Source organism: Nyctereutes procyonoides, unplaced genomic scaffold (genome assembly GCF_905146905.1).
Source record: "Nyctereutes procyonoides isolate TBG_1078 unplaced genomic scaffold, NYPRO_anot_genome, whole genome shotgun sequence".
Taxonomy (NCBI): Eukaryota; Metazoa; Chordata; class Mammalia; order Carnivora; family Canidae; genus Nyctereutes; species Nyctereutes procyonoides.
Window position 1 is genome coordinate 32,116,312 of NW_026575146.1, and position 18,188 is coordinate 32,134,499.

Below are 18,188 nucleotides of genomic sequence, written 5' to 3' on the forward strand. Positions count from 1 at the left end.
ATGACTCATGATAGGGCACAATTTAAAACAACAAACCAGGGGCGCCTGGGTGGCTCAGCAGTGGAGTGTCTGCCCTCGGCTCAGGCCGTGACCCCAGGGTCCTGGGATCGAGTCCCACATTGGGCTCCCTACAGGGAGCCTGCTTCTCCCTCTGCCTGTGTCTCTGCCTCGCTCTCTGGCTCTCTCGTGAATAAATAAATAAAAGCTTTAAAAAAATGCATTTGATGAGCAAACTGACAAGTGTACTTGATGAGAGTATGTGTAATTGGTTTGTTATTTTATTTTTTCATTTTTTTAGATTTTATTTATACTTCAAGTATAATTTCTTTGGGTTTGAAAATAAAGACATATAAATTAGGGGGAATCTTTATTATGGATTAGATTGTTCTTCCTGGCTGACAAGGTGAATTGATGGATCATTAAGGTCTTTCCCTCTAAATACCCGTGTGTGAGCCCCATTCAGGGGGCAAAAAGGGATGCTGAGTAAAAAGACTGCTCAATAAGCCATTTTAAAGACTGAACAAAACTGCTTTCAAATCTAAGAATAAAATTCTAAGCCCATGCCTCCCCTAATAGTCTTTATAAACTAAAAGAAACTAAAAATAGAGATTCGTAGTGCTAGGCCGTCGTCCCTCCTCATCTGCAGGGGACACATTCCAAGGACCCCCGAGTAGATGCCTGAATCTGGAGATAGCACCAAACCCTATATACACTGTTTCTTTTCTACACATACACACTTATGATAAAGTTCAGTTTATGCATCAGGCACAGTAAGAAGTTAATAATCACTAATAATAAAGTAGAACCATTATAACGACATACTGTAATAAAAGGTATGTAAATGTGCTCGCTTGCTCACTCAGAATATCTCATTGTACCACACTCCCCTTCTTGTGACGATGCGAGATGACAAAATGCCACGTGATGAGATGAAGTGAGGCAAGTGACATAAGCATTAGGGTACTATTGACCTTTGGACACTGTCAGAGGAAGGGCCATCTGCTCCCCAAGCCTGGTTTCCGCAGGTAACCAAAACAGTGGAAAGCAAAACCGCAGATAAGGCGGTGGGGGAGGCTGGGGAGGGGGGGTAAAATCACCATAATGTCCTGTGAATGATTATGAGAAAAGATCTTTCCCATTTTGCTGTTTTACTGTCTATAATTAGTATTTTTGTTAGATAGAGAGGTAATGAATCAGGACTCTGGAATCAGCTCCCTAATAAATATTGATGAGTGCACCTTCTGGGGAGCCAGGGACCAAAGCTCTTGGAGGTCTGATGCAAGGTGAGCCGTGTTGGGTCTCTCTTTGGCTCTGGAGTCTCCATGTAGAATGATTACTTACAATGAAGCATGCGGCAAAGGAGAATGTGTTTTAGCCAGTGAGGAAGGCAGAAAACCAGAGGAAGAACTGGCAGGTGTCTTTGCTCCTACTCGGGGCAGCTCTCAGTACTCCTTTTCCGAGTCCTGCCCCCACAGTGACTATCACCAGAACTGAACATCAGAGAAGGATCTCAAACTCTGGAAAATGTAATCGGGTAATGATGCTGTAAGAAGCTAAGCTTAGCTCCAGCATCCTGGCTCTCTCTGGCCTTGGAAGGCTCTCAGATTCCACACCTGAGTTCGTGCATGCTCAGGTGTGATGGTTGAGATGCTAGGTTAGGATCCCCCAGCTTTGTTTCCTGAACTTCCATAACGCATGAGCGTTTCCTAGAATTCCATCCCCTTTCAGAACCGCAATGCTGCCTTCTCATCTCCACGGTAAAGCCCTTAGCCTGCTGCACACGCTCCTCGTGTTCGGTCTTAACTTTTGCTCCCCTTTATTTCTCTCCTGAATTTCACATTTTAGTGAAATCAAAAAACCTCTGAAGAGTGCCACTAAGGCTGGGTGATCCTTCCTTGGGAAGGCATCAACATTCCATCAGTCTCAGTTCTTCATTTTGGAGGTTTGTTTTTTTTTATATATATAAAATGGGATTTATTTGTTCTTTATGATTTATCATGAACTCATCAATATGCCTAGACCTGGGCTATCTGTTTGGGATACAAAGGAAGAATAAGACCAGCCCAAGCCCCCAGGACCTCAATAAAATCATTTTTACCTGCTTTTCTCCCTCCCTCAGTCACCTGTCTTTCTACTTGGATATTTCTGGATCTCTATATCTCAATTAATTATATCATTTTGTTCCCCATCTCCCCAGTTAGAAACCCCCAAATCAACATATATTATTCCTTCATTTACCACTTTTTTGGTTTTCTTTTTTTTCACTTACCCATTTAAAATTGTCAAATCCTGTCAACTTTGCCCATTCTTCTTTGGAAATAACTTAAAAATCCATGTCCTGTTTTTGCCTTGCTCCCATTAATGCGCCTTCTAATTCAGCTAACAGCCGTGCCAGGTATGGAACAACATACCGTCCTATTAACTCAACGTTTAGTTTCTCCTTCTCAGAAATTCTTCTTTTTGTTTTCAGAGTGTTTGCTCAAAACCAAATTAAATCATGTCACTGATTTCTCTCTAAACAGTTCCTTCCAGTTATATAAAAGATTAAATTCAAACCCCGACCCAGTTTCTCCATACTTCTCACAATCCCGCTCGGATGTCAGGATTTCCAAGTAGGTGGTTCCAGATGGTTAGCTGTCTCCTTTCTGCCAAGGCCTTGCACATAATATTTACCTCACTGGCTTTTCTTTGTTTATGGTCTCTCACCATACTTCAAACTTCTAGGTCTTATCCGTCTTCGCATCCAAAGCACCAAGCACTGTTTAACAAACTATCTTGAGGAAAAAGGAGACAATGTATTGGGTGTGCTCTCTGGTCCTAGAGCTTCCTGGAAGACAGGCAGGTTTATGTTCAATGTGGGGAGATGTTTTAAGATGTTCAGTATGTAGAGATGTTATAAAATAATTATATTGGCTGCCCCCAAAATGTAAGATTTGTTTTACTAAGCATGATTAAATGGGCTGCTCTGGGTAGGCTGTTTGAACTCAATCCCTCTAAACTTCCAAAGGTTTATGATCCTATCAGCTGGAAGCTAATTAACTGGGTGTACCAGTGTTCTCATCTGAAACTAAAGAGAGAAAGAAGAGCTCTAAAATCCTGTAAATTCCACGGTAATAGTCACCATTCTCCCAAATTTTCTTGATGTATTCATACATAACGTTCTTGTCCCTAGCATTGTCTTCCTCCCTTTCTATTTGTCCAAAGTCTTCTTTTCATTCAAGTCTCATAACTGTTCCTGACTGTTCTATGGCATCCTCAGGTGACCTCAGCCATCAGGAATTGCCCCTGCCTTGTAGTTTCTCTTGTGATAAATTTCTAGTCTAAATATTTATGGGCCTCCAGATATAAAAAGACTTTTACTAACTGCATTGTAGGCTTCTAGAGTCAGAGACCAGGTTTTGTCTCTCAGTCCCTAGAAGAGGGATAAATACTTATTGTGAACATCGCAATGATGTGATATTAAAGTAGAGCATGGATGTCACCCGTGTCCCATTCACCTGGAGTCGTCCTTACAGATGCAACTGCCTGGACCCACCTCTTCATTCCTGAGTCAGAATCTTTTGGAATGAAACCCAGGCATTCGCATTATTAAAAAAGCACTCCAGCTCCATCCTATGGAGCACAGGTTTAGAACCTTACTGGCATACACTTCCAGGTTCTCTGTACCATCTGAGTATCATTTCTAGGCATGCCTTACCTCTTGCAATCTGTTTGAGCAGGTCCTCGTCTTCAGAGGGGGGCTGGAGTCCCCGCGGACTTCTTGCCCAGAATGTTCTTATCTGATAGTAAAAGCTGTCTCCTTCTATGACCGTTAGCGAGTCCCTGGCTCCCCAGTTTTCCCCTATGGTAGAAGAAGCATCAACATCTGCACTCTCTCCAGCCTCCTTGCTTGTGTGGGGGTTTTTGAGTCATTATTGACTAAAGCTTCGCAGCTGCCTTAAATAAGAGTCGAAATAGCACAAGGTTATAGTTAGTACTTCTTGGTAAAATGAAATGCCTTACCCATACGGACTTGTAATGAGTGCCTGTAAGGGTGCCGGGTGCTTCCATGTGATCTCCTGTAATCCGCCCCCCCCCCCCCCAGGATCGATCAAGTAGATATTCCCTTGTTAAAGACGAGAACGCCTGGGTTCAAAGAGGTTGAGCAACTTGTATCTAAATACCCAGGCTACAAACTCCTTGATACAGATTATTGGTTTTATCCATCTTTAGATGCTCACTCACTAGCAGTGTGTGAATGTTGGGTAGTTTGAGTAGCTGGATAAAGAGATAAATTTAGGTTATTCAGCTCGTAAAAGTCAGAAGTCCATATGAATCCAAAGCCAGTTTTCCATCTCCCAGTCCCTGTGCTCCCCTGGGAAGTGTGCAGGGCCCATGTCTGAATGAGATGGTGATGCAGTGGCCCATGCACATTAAGTACAAAAATGCATGCAATTCATGAAGGTACATGTCAGCAACTTCTGCTCTGTCAGCAATTTTGTGAATCTGGGAGAAAAATCCACTTATTTTCTCTGCTCAGGATTTTAGATGGAACACATAAAGCTGGATTTATTTAATGGTATACCCACTATTTGCACATCTTCTTGTGCCTGTTAAAATACCACAAGCCTTTTGCCTGCTGTTTGCTTATGCTAAGACTTCAGCCATCAGATATGCTACTTTAGCATGCTATGTGGCAAGAAGATCCAAGTTTATTCATAATATAACAAAGTAGAGTTTGTTTTTAGCACACACTGAAGTTTGTTTCGTTCAAGAATGCAAACTTAGTAGTTATGGAATCACACCCATGCAGATTCATTACCCTTAAACTATCACATTTTCTGTTTATGTTGATTTGTAATTAATTCTCTCCTTAAAAAAAAAAAAAAAAGGAATGGAGTTCTCAGCCAGACCAGAGCACATAATGATTCCCACTGTTGGATGAACACTGTTGGATCTGTCTCATGAAAAATGCTGTTATTACCACCCACTAACTCATCAACAGGTCCTGGCTCTCTACGGAATCTGGGTCTCCATTACCCCTATCCGCTCCTCCTTGTCCTCTATTCACCTCCATTTGGGAACATGGCCACTTGGAAAAGGGGAAGCTTTCCCTTCCTTAGCGACAGTTGGAGATGCTGATTCAGTACCTTACATTTTATACCCGTAGCAGGGTGCATTAACCTTATGATAGATTTTCTACTTGTGGTTAGGAAAAAAAAAAACACTATTTTTGGTTGTACAAATGCTTTCTGTTGCAGTGTCAACAGCAGAATCAATTATAGCTGTCTGGTAGGTCACAGGAAAACTAATATGGTTTTCACTACTTTTGAAGAATCAACTTTGGAATTAGCCCACAAGTTATTAATTTATTTCATGGAAAAAAAAAAAGAACATAGCATAGAGATCCTAAAAGGGAGATTAGAAGTGAAAGACCATAATGTTGTTGCTCTAAATTACTCTAAATTACCTAGGCTTTGTCCGTGTGCATCACTAATGGCAAGAATTCAGAGAAATACAGAAAAGATTATATGCAAGATTGCAAAATGTTTTATTTTTATTCTCTTTATTTGTTCGTATGACCTCTTATGTGTTTCATAATTTTCCTGTTTCTCTTTACCACCACCACTATCCCACACACACGCACACACTCCAGGAAAAGAGAACAAAAATGTAAAACTGAAGCAAACTAAAATAACTGATCACGAAAGATAGAAGAAACAAAGGCAAAATTAAATGTTTCCAAGAGCAAAAAACAAAAACAACAACAAAAAAAACCCCCACGTAGATTGATGCACAGTCTTTTTGCAGATTAGAATCTGAATGTAAACCTCTATCTTGTGGCTACTTAGAACATTCTCCTATAATATAAAAATTGATAAGACAACATCTTTTCAAGGCATACAGGATGCTAGTTCTGCTTCACGATTCATAAAGTTAACAAAAATTGACATGGATAACAATGTCAGGCAAAGGATGTTCTTTCCTTTCATTCTGATACACGCTCAGCAATGCAGACTTTAAATACACTTGGTATATAATCCCAGCTGTTTACCACATTCCGGAAGGTTCTGTAGGCTCTGGCTCTACCCTCTTTCTCCAAAGTTGCCTCTTACTCCCCGGGGCGCTGCAGCCCCATTGATTCCCTGTGGCTTCTCCTTATGCCTGGTCTTTCCCGTAGCCCTAAAATCTCCACCTTGGAGTCTCTTCCTCCCTTCGGTTTGGTTTTCTTGGTTGCCTCCTAACCACTCTCCAGCTCTCAGCTAAAGGCTGACATTCTAAAAGATGTTTTCCCCAACCACTGCATTTGAAGTAGCTCCCCACAGTTGTTCCCTGTCTTATCTACCTGCTTATTCACTCACACCAACCCCCCTCCCCCAGAATATAAGCATTTAATTGTTTACTTGCTTACTACCCGATGCACATCATCGGATCAGGAGCTAGATGTCTTGTCCACCCCCTACATTTCCTACATCATGTGGGGTGTTAGGTACCTAGTGAGATAGCAGAAATCTGCATTGAGAACCTTAACCACAGTCTTCACGACGTGTGTCTGATTCAGACCCTCTCTCATCTGCCTTTCATTTCTAGTCCTCCTTCTGCAGCCTGCGGAGAGACAGAGCACGGGCATTGGCCACCACGTTGGCATCCAGCTACGAAATATTCATCATTGCTTGGATTTCAGGAATTCTATATCTGCCATCATTTGCTAGCCATTTTCATAATATTTTGAGCTGGCTTTATTTTAGTGGAAAGTCTAGCTAATTGCTATTTAATGTTAGGTCTGTTTTATTGCTGTGGTTTTATTTTAAAGTATTTATAGAATATAAATATTAGAGTCCCTTCAGGAAATTATTATTCAGTAAGAGAAAGAGAAAGATTTTCCAAGTTCTCAAAGAAATAGTTTCCATTAAAAACAGTATGTTTCCCCACATAATAATGGTGGAGCCCTAACGGGGCTGTATTCAGCAGCTGGTGAATACATTCCTTTCTGAGACTTTAGGAATTTGGTGAACCCGTTGGTTGGGGCACAAACGTTCAGAGTATTCAAGGTTGATTCACTGGGGCAGAGATGTGGCAGGCTGTATTATCCTAACTGCTTTAGTCCAGTCCATGTCTGTGCCATTAATTTTAGTAAAAGACCACATGGAGTATGTGCATCACATGGCTAATTACATATATATACATATACGTAGACACATGCACAACATATACATGTATGTATGCATCATCAGAGGCTATATTGCATTCCAAAAATCTGTGTATGTTTGTGTATATAAACATGTAACTGGTCAGACAAATTATTGGTCAGAAATACCAGTGAGAAAAAAATAAAGGAAAGAAAAAGAGAAATACCAGTGGAGGACTACAATAGAACCCTGCTCGTCCAGATATCATCATCTGAGAATGGAAAGGAGTATTGTACACCAATTAATAGTCTTATTCATTCAAACAGCTTTTGATATTTTGCTGTTTATCCCTAACAAGCGATTGTGGAGATCTAGCCATTGTCTCCTCCGCCTTGGCTGCTTTAACTTATGAATAAGTAAGAAACATGGACTCTCAATATTTCTGGGATTGATTCAATAGAATTTGAGAGACACTGCCAAGTGATTCAAATTTTTAACATTAGATTTTTAAAGTGAACAATGCTAAACATTCCAGAGGACCCATGAAGCATCTCTTTCCAAGACCATAACTATATTCAACTTAAAAGTGAATCCATAACAAGACAGACCCAAGGTGTGATAGAAATGTGCTGTCCTTACTTGGGCAAGAAATAAATCTACATTTCCTTTAGGTGAATGGATAACTGAAGTAAATGGCACTAGAAAAACTTGTACTGTTTCAAATGATTTTATTTCATAATTAAGATCTTCACAGTGTAAATGATTTGAAACTTTATTCCTTTATCAGATATTTATAGGCACTACCCACTTAAAACCAGTTTATTATATATACTTTCTATTAAGTGTTTACCTCCCTTGCATCTTTATTATTTTTAAAAAACACAAATAAATGGCTTATCTTTCATATCTACTGTTCAATAATCAAAAACTCTTCCTCGAAACCCATTTAATAAGTAGCTGCCCTGTTGTAGAAGGTGGGAATCAGCAAGAAAATTATAAAGACGTTGTGAAAACCAACCAAACTCCTATTCGAGAAGCTTCCAGTCAATGTGAACATCATCGTAAAAGGAGAGGACATGGAAGAAAGGACAGATGTAAAAATAGCTTTGGTTATAGAATTCTACTGGCCTCTTATTCCTACCCTGTCTCCTAAGGTCACTACAGGGAGAAAAGCAGGCAGTGGGATATTGTGAAGACAAGAATGCATTAGGAAGAATCCGGTCTTTAAATGAATATTATTAAAAATAACTTTTATCAAATTTGTTAATTTATTTACCTTTTGTTCTCTGAATTATAAAATCACTTCATTGCTTTCATATAGCTAGCACTTACTGTGAATGCTGTAAGTTTGACTTCAGTCAAACCTTGGATAAACCTAAAGTCTACTGAATTTTGTACTTCTGAAAATTCTCTACCCACAAATAAATGACCATCAGAGGCAGTTGGCAGCGTGCAATATTAGATTTCTTCCACACAGCAATTTACAGTAGATGTGAGTATATTTGCAGCTGGGTTTTAGAAGGGGATTAAACCAAGGCAAATCCTTGAAGCTTACACTTAAATTGTTACAGTAATAGGGTTTAGGTTTTACTACTGCAGTTGGTTTGCTATATCGTAAACATTGAACATAACTAGCCAAAGATTGTGTATTTACCAAGTGCTCCACCGTTTAAGACTCTATATTCTGGATGTTTCAACAAAAATAATGGAGAGGCGTCAGGGTGGCTCCATTGGTTAAACATCCAACTCTTGATTTCAGCTCAGGTCATGATCTCAGGGTTCTGGGATTGAACCCCAGGTGGAGCCCCATGTTGAGCGCCGACCCCCCAGCTCTGCACCAAGCAGGGGATCTGCCTGAGATTCTCTCTCCACCCTTCCCCCCAAAGCTCACTCGCTGTCTCTAAAATAAAGAAGTAGATCTTTTAAAAAATGTTGGATTAACTCTCATGACAATAGCCTTTATATACGGTTGCATCAGCTATGCATCCCAAGATTAGCAAATAGAGAAGTAGAAGGAAGGCTCAACAGCTACAGAAATTGAAGTCACTTACTCAGGGAATTTGACAGTTCCCACAAGTTGGTTTCAGTTGTGCATGGACATACGCTCTCGTCAGTTAAGAAAGGCGCTTTCCTATTTCCCAATTTTAGGGAAAGATAACACTAATTTTACCATGTGTTTGACAGATTTTAAAAGGAAAGTCCCAATTTAACGTTCCTATGAATTCTGTCCATTTTTCCACTCCTATTTACCCTTGTTACACATCTAAAACTTACTTCTATATAAAGAGACTGTTACTAGATATCAAAGATCTAGGTTTTAACCTTTGGCATGAATTTGCTATTTATCTTATAGTTTCAGCAGCATTTCTTTGAGTCCTAGTTTGAGGTTCCAAAATAAGTAACTGTGAAGGTTTCTGTCCTTACTAACAATAGTTACCATAGTCCATTTGGCTTTCTGTGAGATGCATGCTTTGAGAACAAAAGTGATGTAGAAATACAAAGTATGGTTAAAAATCACGGAAAATATGTCTTTTTCTCTTACCAAATGTCCCTTATTTTGGACTGCATTTCTTTCTTCTGGTGTTCTTCAGCCACTCCTCCCTTCAAGATGTCTTCTCTAATTAAGGCACTACAGCCAGACTCTCATTTATGTCTCTGGCAACCATTACAATATTAAGGTCCATCTATTAAGCATCACGTTCTGGATATTTCATAAAATCTGCAAAATGAAATGATCCCAAGCCACGTTTGTATATTTAGACTATTTTGTTCAATGAACTTGCCCTAGCACTCCAACTGAAGGCTTTTACTCCTCTAGCAGTCCCTCATCGTTTCTATTCACTGACTGAAACTCAAAACACACTTTCTCACATCCTTTTTTTTTTTACATTTATTTTATTTTCTTTAAATTCAATTTGCTAACATATAGTATAACACCTAGGGCTCATCTTATCACATGCCCTCCTTAATGCCCATCACCTAGTCACTCTATCCCCCCGCCCACCCCACCTTCCACAACCCTTTGTTTGTCTCCCAGAGTTAGGAGTCTCTCATGGTTTGTCTTCCTCTCTGATTTTTCCCACTCAGCTCCCCTCCTTTTCCTTATAGTCCCTTTCATTATTTCTTATATTTCCCCCGATGAGTGAGACCATATGATGATTGTCCTCCAATTGACTTACTTCACTCAGTGTAATACCCTCCAGTTCCATCCACGTTGAAGCAAATGGTGGGTATTCATGCTTTCTGATGGCTGAGGAATATTCCATTGTATACATAGACCACATCTTCCTTATCCATTCCTATCCATAGCCAAACTGTGGAGGCTCCTTCCACAGTTTGGCTATTGTGGATGTTGCTGCTATGAACATTGGGGTGCAGGTGTCCAGTCATTTCACTACATCAGTATCTTTGGGATAAATACCCAGTAGTCCAATTGCTGGGTGGTAGGGTAGCTCTATTTTTAACTTCTTGAGGACCCTCCACACTGTTTTCCAGAGTAGCTTCCCCAGTTCACATTCCCACCAACAGTGCAAGAGGGTTCCCCTTCTCCACATCCTCACCAACATTTGTTGTTCCCTGTCCTGTTAATTTAGCCCTTCTCACTGGTGTGAGGCAGTATCTCATTCACATCCTCTTTTTTGTTCAGTCGACATTTTGTTACTTACCATATTTGATTGATTCCACCTCCTAAATATCCTTGGAATACTACCGTTCTCACCACTGCCTTTGTTACATTTTAAGGTATCATCAGTCTTTACCTTGATCACTAGATTAGTCTTCTAGTTTCTGTGTCTTACATACTACCGGAGAAATTACCTTTCTAATACAAATGTGATCACATCACTCACTAGATTAAAATCTCCTATATCTGCAGAATAATTTCCTTGGCACACCCCACAAAGGGTTCCATAATCTAGATCTATCCTGTGCTTCCACTCAGTTTATGTTCATCATATCTCCATTAACCACTATTTTTTTAATTTATTTATGATAGCTACAGAGAGAGAGAGAGAGGCAGAGACACAGGCAGAGGGAGAAGCAGGCTCCATGCACCGGGAGCCCGACGTGGGATTCGATCCCCGGTCTCCAGGATCGCGCCCTGGGCCAAAGGCAGGCACCAAACCGCTGCGCCACCCAGGGATCCCCATTAACCACTATTTATGTATCAGTTGCACTGAACTCATGCCAGTCTCCTTGTTGTGGATAATTGGGGTGTTCCCTCCTCTAGCCCCACCATGGCTACTTACATAGTGATTACTTCAACTAGTTTTCTTTTTTTAATTTAACTTCAATTAGCTAACATACAGTACATCATTAGTTTCAGATGTAGAGTTCAGTAATTCATCAGTTGCACATAACACCCAGTTCTCGTCACATCACATGCCTTCCTTAGTGCCCATCACCCAGGTACCCCAACCCCCTACCCATCTCCCCTCCAGCGATCCTCAGTTTGTTTCCTATAGTTAAGAGTCTCTCGTGGTTTTCCTCCCTCTTTGATGACTTCCCATTCAGTTTTCCCTCCCTTCCCCTATGACCCTCTGTGCTGTTTCTTATATTCCACATATGTGTGAAACCATATGATAGTTGTCTTTCTCTGATTGACTTATTTCACTCAGCATAATACCCTCCAGTTCCATCCACATCAATGTAAATGGTAAGTATTCATCCTTTCTGGTGGCTGAGCAATATTCACATATATATGTATGTAAGTATCTCACATCTTCTTTATCCGTCCATCTGTCGATGAACATCTGGGCTGTCTCCACAGTTTGGCTATTGTGGACATTGCTGCTATGAACATCGGGGTGCAGGTGCTCCTTCAGATCAATACATTTGTATCTTTGGAGTAAATACCCAGTATTTATTCCAGAGTGGCTGCGCCAGCCTGCATTCCCATCAGCAGTGTCAAGAGGGCTCCCCTTTCTCCGCATCCTCGCCAACATCTAACATTTCCTGACTTGTTAATTTTAACCATTCTGACTGGTATGAAGTGGGATCTCATTGTGGTTTTGATTTGTATTTCCCTGATGCCAAGTGATGTGGATCATTTTTTCATGTGTCTGTTGGCCACCTGTGGGTCTTCTTTGGAGAAATGTCCGTTCATGTCTTTTGCCCATTTCTTGACTGGATTTTTTGTTTTTTGGGTGTTGAGTTTGATAAGTTCTTTATAGATCTTGACACAAGCCCTTTATCTGATATGTCTTGCAAATATCTTCTCCCATTCCATAAGTTTCCTTTTAGTTTTGTTCAACTCGTTTTCAAAGATTAATTTTAAACCTTAGATATTCTATGAAACCTCAGCACCACTAACACCTCCATTGCTCATATGAAATAATACTCCAAAAGCATTGTTTGGGGCGGGGGGAAGGTGATTCAGAAATGCAAAATGAAGCTATTTTTGGAATGGAAAAGAAGAAGCATGAAAAAGTAGAATTCAATTTTCTCTCTTTAGAATCATAAGACTCTAAGGCTGAAAGAGTTGTTACAGTCAATCCAGACCAAAGTTTTCTGTGGTTTTCATATAAAAGTAAAAATTTGCCTTAAGATGAAGTTTGGGAATTTTGTATCTAGTTGTGTAATACTGACTGTATAATTTGAGTGACCCTTATACAGCATTCAAGAAACAATCACTACTCAACTGTAAAAGAAAATTTAGAATCATAGAATCTGAGCTTCATAGTCGCAATTTTCCCCACTTCTCACAGCATAACACTGAAACCTTCCTGAAAAAATAAAGTTTGCCATCATTTGTGCCTGCCCACATTCAAAATTTTGTTTGATTAAAAACAAACAGGCATTTTATTTCTCAATTAGGACATTTATGTCTTCTTTACTTTTTCAAAAATCTACTTTGCCAAAAACTTGTGTCTAAAAAGAAAAAATATGGAAAAAAAAAGCAAGCAAGAAGAATGTAGCACAATGGCTTAAGCTGACTGTGCTAGATTTCATGAGTGCAAGTTTTTGAGAAAGAATTGAGCAAGGTACTTTGGGACGTCTCATAAATTCGGTGGGAACTATTACCAATCATGGGACTTTTTATGGGGCTCTTTCCTGGAGATGCTTCTAATCATTCAAAACCCATTTTTTAAATGAAATTTATTTTAATATATATTAGTTTTTGAGGCTCTACCCATGCAAATCCTGTTTATTTTCATAACTGATTTAAAGATATAATTGACAAAAGCTTCAAGGTCCTTGAAATTACAATTGTGTTTCCTTTGAGCAGCTACATTTCAGAGATAGAGGTAGGTTGTTGTCCAGTCTAACTCATCTTTATTCAAACTCAGAGTGACTTACAGCCCTGGGCCCGAAGTGATTTTCTTTCAAAATGAGGTCTATATGAGAAGGTTTCACAGGTTTTTACCTATATCTCACACTTCTTAAAATGGACCCAACTAGATTCATCCTTTTCCTTTTTAGGATCTTTCCCTACTTAAAATATGTACATATTTTCCGTAAGTCTCTAATGTTGAATTACTGGCATGAAAAATGACCCTGTTACTTGGGAAAGTTTTTCACTTACAAGTCTCCCAGGTCCTATAATGTCTAAACCTCCTGTGCCACTTTATATGTCCGCCCCACCCCACAGAGGAGCATGTACAGGAAAAGCAGACCTCCCTTCCCCCACACATTTCCTCAGTTTATTTACAAAACGTCTTGGAATGAGAATGAGCTGCTTGTGGTTCCTGTGGCTGATTCAGGGATGGTTTCCTCTAGACAGAGGATGCTGGTCAACCAAATGACCTCTCGGTAGCTAACCCTTGCACCCCTGCGGCAAGGCTGATTGGGCTTATGGGTACCCCCCTTTAACTAAGCCTGGTGGGATTTGTTTTTGTGGTAAAGAACTTAGCAAGACCCAAACAGTGCTCTGAAGTCAGACCTGATAATGGCAAGGCCCATCAGAGCCTAACCCCAGCACCATCAACAAAAGAAGTCAGAAATACACTGGGATGCCTTCGCACCCCTGTACATCAACATTTGTTTCTCATAAAGGTCACAGGTTTTCCCTTCTGGATTCCTAGAAGGACAATAAAGCTACTTATATTGTATTTGGACACAGAACACATGGGGAGAAGAAATATCCCAAATACCAGCTACCTGAGAGATGTACTTGAGTCCATGGTTTTCCCTCAGCTCATATGCAGGTGTTGATGACCAGTTAATAGTCATAAGTTGTCAAGATCTTAAGTAAACTTGAATCTTCCACGTGTTCGTTTATATTTGTTCAGACTTGTTAATGAACAGTCTCACCACACACACTGGTGACCCTTGGAAACCTTAGAATTCTTAGGAATATATGTAGCAAGGATCTTTAGTGCCATGTCCTCACCAGATAAATATTTTACTTGAACAGATGGAAGATGAGGACAAAAGAACTGTAAGAATCTCTCCCCAAAGGTAAAACATTGAACATTATACATATTATAATCATAAATGACTATATACTATCACGTGGAAATGCTGGTAAGACAAATATCACATTTTCATCATTGAATCAATTTGGACTGACAAAAATAAAACTCATGAAAGAGCAAATATTTTAAGAAAGGATGGGAGGGGAGGTTCCAAGGAGCTGATGTTCAGATCAATTTGCATTAGATCCAAGAGTAAATTTGTGTTCTCTAATAGATTGTAGTTGAAAAAATGTATCCTAGAAGGAAGTGCCCTTACTCAAGTCAACCCTTCCTCTATGTTGTCACCCTTGCTTGAAAAAATTAGATGCCTGCTTAGCATCCACCACCTAAATGACAAGCAAACTAATATGCATTGATTTCAGTGAATAAGTACAAGTTACCTGGTCTCTAATCTTCCACGGTGCTGGTGTGATGAGAATATTTTCTCTACGCATATGTGTGCGCACGTGCAGGCGTGTAATCTATAAATGGTTTGAGGCAGTATATTCTTAGTTTCCAAAGTCTCAAATTTTTAAGAACGTTTAGATTAGAAACAATATGTGTTTGTATTAAAGGGAAATACCAGATCATAGAAAAGAGAGGGGAAAATCCCAACTCATTCACCCATTACCACCAATTGAAAGCTAAATATACACAAAGATACACAAAGTATATCTCCTGCCTGGAGAATGTCCTCGAACCTCTGTATTTATGATTTAACGCTTGTTTTTGCCTTTCTGCATTTGTCCCTTCAGTGCATCCTAACGTCAGTCAAGGCTGCCAAGGAGGCTGTGCCACGTGTTCAGATTACAATGGATGTTTGTCATGTAAGCCCAGACTATTTTTTGTTCTGGAAAGAATTGGCATGAAGCAGATTGGAGTGTGTCTCTCTTCATGTCCAAGTGGATATTATGGAACTCGATATCCAGATATAAATAAGTGTACAAGTAAGTGCTACACAGAATTATGTTTTTATCTCATCCTTGGGGGCTTTCCAGATTTGACCTGGCCTCTAGCATATTTGTGATTTTCAGTGCTAAGTAAATAATGATATTTACCTGATGATTAGGCTAAACCATACTTGGACTTAGCCCTTAGAGTGGGAAAATTTTCACCTCTCACAAAAAACACTCAACTTTTGTGTTGTTGCTGTTTTTCCCTGTAAAAGGAGAAACTGAGAACCTGGTTATTACTCATGGAACCTATAGAAAGGTACTGTAAGTGTTAATGCCATCGAACTTCCCATTATTATCACAGCTGATCCAAGTATTTAATGACTTAAAGAATAAATTCAGCTATTTTTGCTTCAAGAAGGATTCTAGTACAGCAAAAGAAACATTTACCTATCTGTTGGAAATAAGTGTGAAAACACTAACATATCCCCTCTCCTTTGGACTCAGAACGTCTACTCTCCCCACTGGAGACCCAGTACCCTGTCACTACGTAAATTTGGAAATACCACTCCTCTGTCATGGGCCGGGGCCCCACCTCCCTCGCAGACTCCTTTCCTGCAGCTGCACCTCAGCCCCTTTTCACTGACCTCCTGGCCTTCTTGTGAGATCCTCCTACCTCGAGGCTTTTGCAGTTACTATTCTACACTGACTGTTCTGGCCATTCAGAAAGCTCTTTGCCCACATCTGTGCGTGGTTGACTCTCTTCTTTCATCTAAGATTCTGCTCATAGGTCACATTCCCAGGGAGGCATTTCGTGACCAGCTTACTCACCATAATCAACCTTTTCCCCATTATCTATCATTTGCCATATCTCTCTCCCAGCTTTGGTTGTTACCGTTACTCTTTCCAGAGCACTTATCAGTCTGGAACGAGACTGCCTGGTTTCCAAAACCACTGTACTCTCTGGTCCCAGGCTACTTACATAATCCTTCTGAGACTCGGTTTCTTTAAAATGGGAATTATAGGGATCCCTGGGTGGCGCAGCGGTTTAGCGCCTGCCTGTGGCCCAGGGCGCGATCCTGGAGACCCAGGATCGAATCCCACGTCAGGCTCCCAGTGCATGGAGCCTGCTTCTCCCTCTGCCTGTGTCTCTCTCTCTCTCTCTCTCTCTCTCTCTCTCTCTCTCTCTCTGTGACTATCATAAATAAATAAAAAAAATTAAAAAAAAATTTAAAAAAAATAAAATAAAAAATAAAATAAAATGGGAATTATAATGAGCAGGAGCAGGAGCTAACTCACTGAGTTATTGTGAGGTTTAAGTGACTTAATATCATAAAATAATCAAAAGTGACTTAATATATAAAAGTTTAAGTGGCAATATATAAAATAAGTATCTGACTTACAGTAATCATCATTTAAGAGTCACTGTTGTTATTATTTATTGTGTCTCCCCTCCTAAAATGTAAGCTTTGTGAAGTCCTAATCTCCCTTTTATGCACTGTTGACAGTCAATGTCTAGAATAGTGCTACGCACATAATGGGCAATCAAATATTTGTTGGACAAATGAACAGACTTCCAAAACAGCCCAAAAGCAGTAGCTGGTATATTTCATTAAACCCCTGATAAAACACTTTTTACTGTCATTTAATATAAATAGATACTTGGTCTTATAAACTTTCTTGGCAGAAAATGTATTGGCCAAGAAACTTTTCATAGGTCTATCAGTACGATAATTTTGAAGTCAATGACTGATGTATATCAATTAAATGACCGTGGACGAATCCATAATCCAGCTTGGCACAATAATTTTGAATCCTAAGTGTGTTTGACACAGGAGTCCCATGTTGTGTCCCATGTTGTGTGCCTGCGTTGTAAGCATCCAGACCTGGGACCAGCAACAGGTAAGTGAAGATAATGAAAGAGTGTTTCTTTTCTTTTTTTTTTTCTCTTTCAGAATGCAAAGCTGACTGTGATACCTGTTTCAACAAAAATTTCTGCACAAAGTGTAAAAGTGGATTTTACTTACACCTTGGAAAGTGCCTTGACAATTGCCCAGAAGGGTTGGAAGCCAACAACCATACCATGGAGTGCGTCAGTATTGGTGAGAAGGAACTCTAAAATTTACCGGGGAGGAGAAACACCTCGGACGATAATGTCAGTCTCCGTGGAAGTGCCGCTCAAAGTCCCATTTCACAAGGATGTGAGGGACTATTTCCAAGGGGCTGTCTTCATCCGTCCTTACAAAGATACCGTCTTAGCGGATTTTCCACAGCCTGACACAGCATGTGTCATGGTATAATTTAAAACCCCATAGGTGCTTCATTATTTCTTTTTTTATTATTTTTAATTTTTTTTATAAATTTATTTTTTATTGGTGTTCAATTTGCCAACATACAGAATAACACCCACTGCTCATCCTGTCAAGTGCCCCCCTCAGTGCCTGTCACCCGGTCCCCCCACCCCCCGCCCTCCTCCCCTTCCACCACCCCTAGTTCGTTTCCCAGAGTTAGAAGTCTCTCATGTTCTGTCTCCCTTTCTGATATTTCCCACTCATTTTTGCTCCATTATTTCTTAGAGACTCTTGGTAACTGCTTCAGCTCTTCTGATCCTGGCAGATTTAGTTTGTATCCTTATGAGACAACGAAGTTCTATTTGCAGTGACTCATTACAGATATATGTGCATATGTATTATGTGTTATAAACGTATCTACAGGACTATACATATACACAAATACATATTTGGTCTTGAACGAAATGTCCACTTTAGGACAGGAGTTTCACAAAGCACCTA

General features: G+C 40.0%; 1 protein-coding gene across 2 annotated transcripts in view; it reads left to right on the plus strand.

The window, feature by feature from the left end:
- The window catches only part of RSPO3 (R-spondin 3), an 84,233-nt gene that overhangs the window by 17,087 nt on the left and 48,958 nt on the right, over window positions 1-18,188 (plus strand). For both annotated transcript variants that reach the window (XM_055310575.1, XM_055310576.1), the window contains exons 2-3: window positions 15,259-15,450; window positions 17,352-17,498. In XM_055310575.1, coding sequence (XP_055166550.1) covers window positions 15,259-15,450; window positions 17,352-17,498 — 339 coding nt within the window. The remainder of the gene's footprint in view (window positions 1-15,258; window positions 15,451-17,351; window positions 17,499-18,188) is intronic.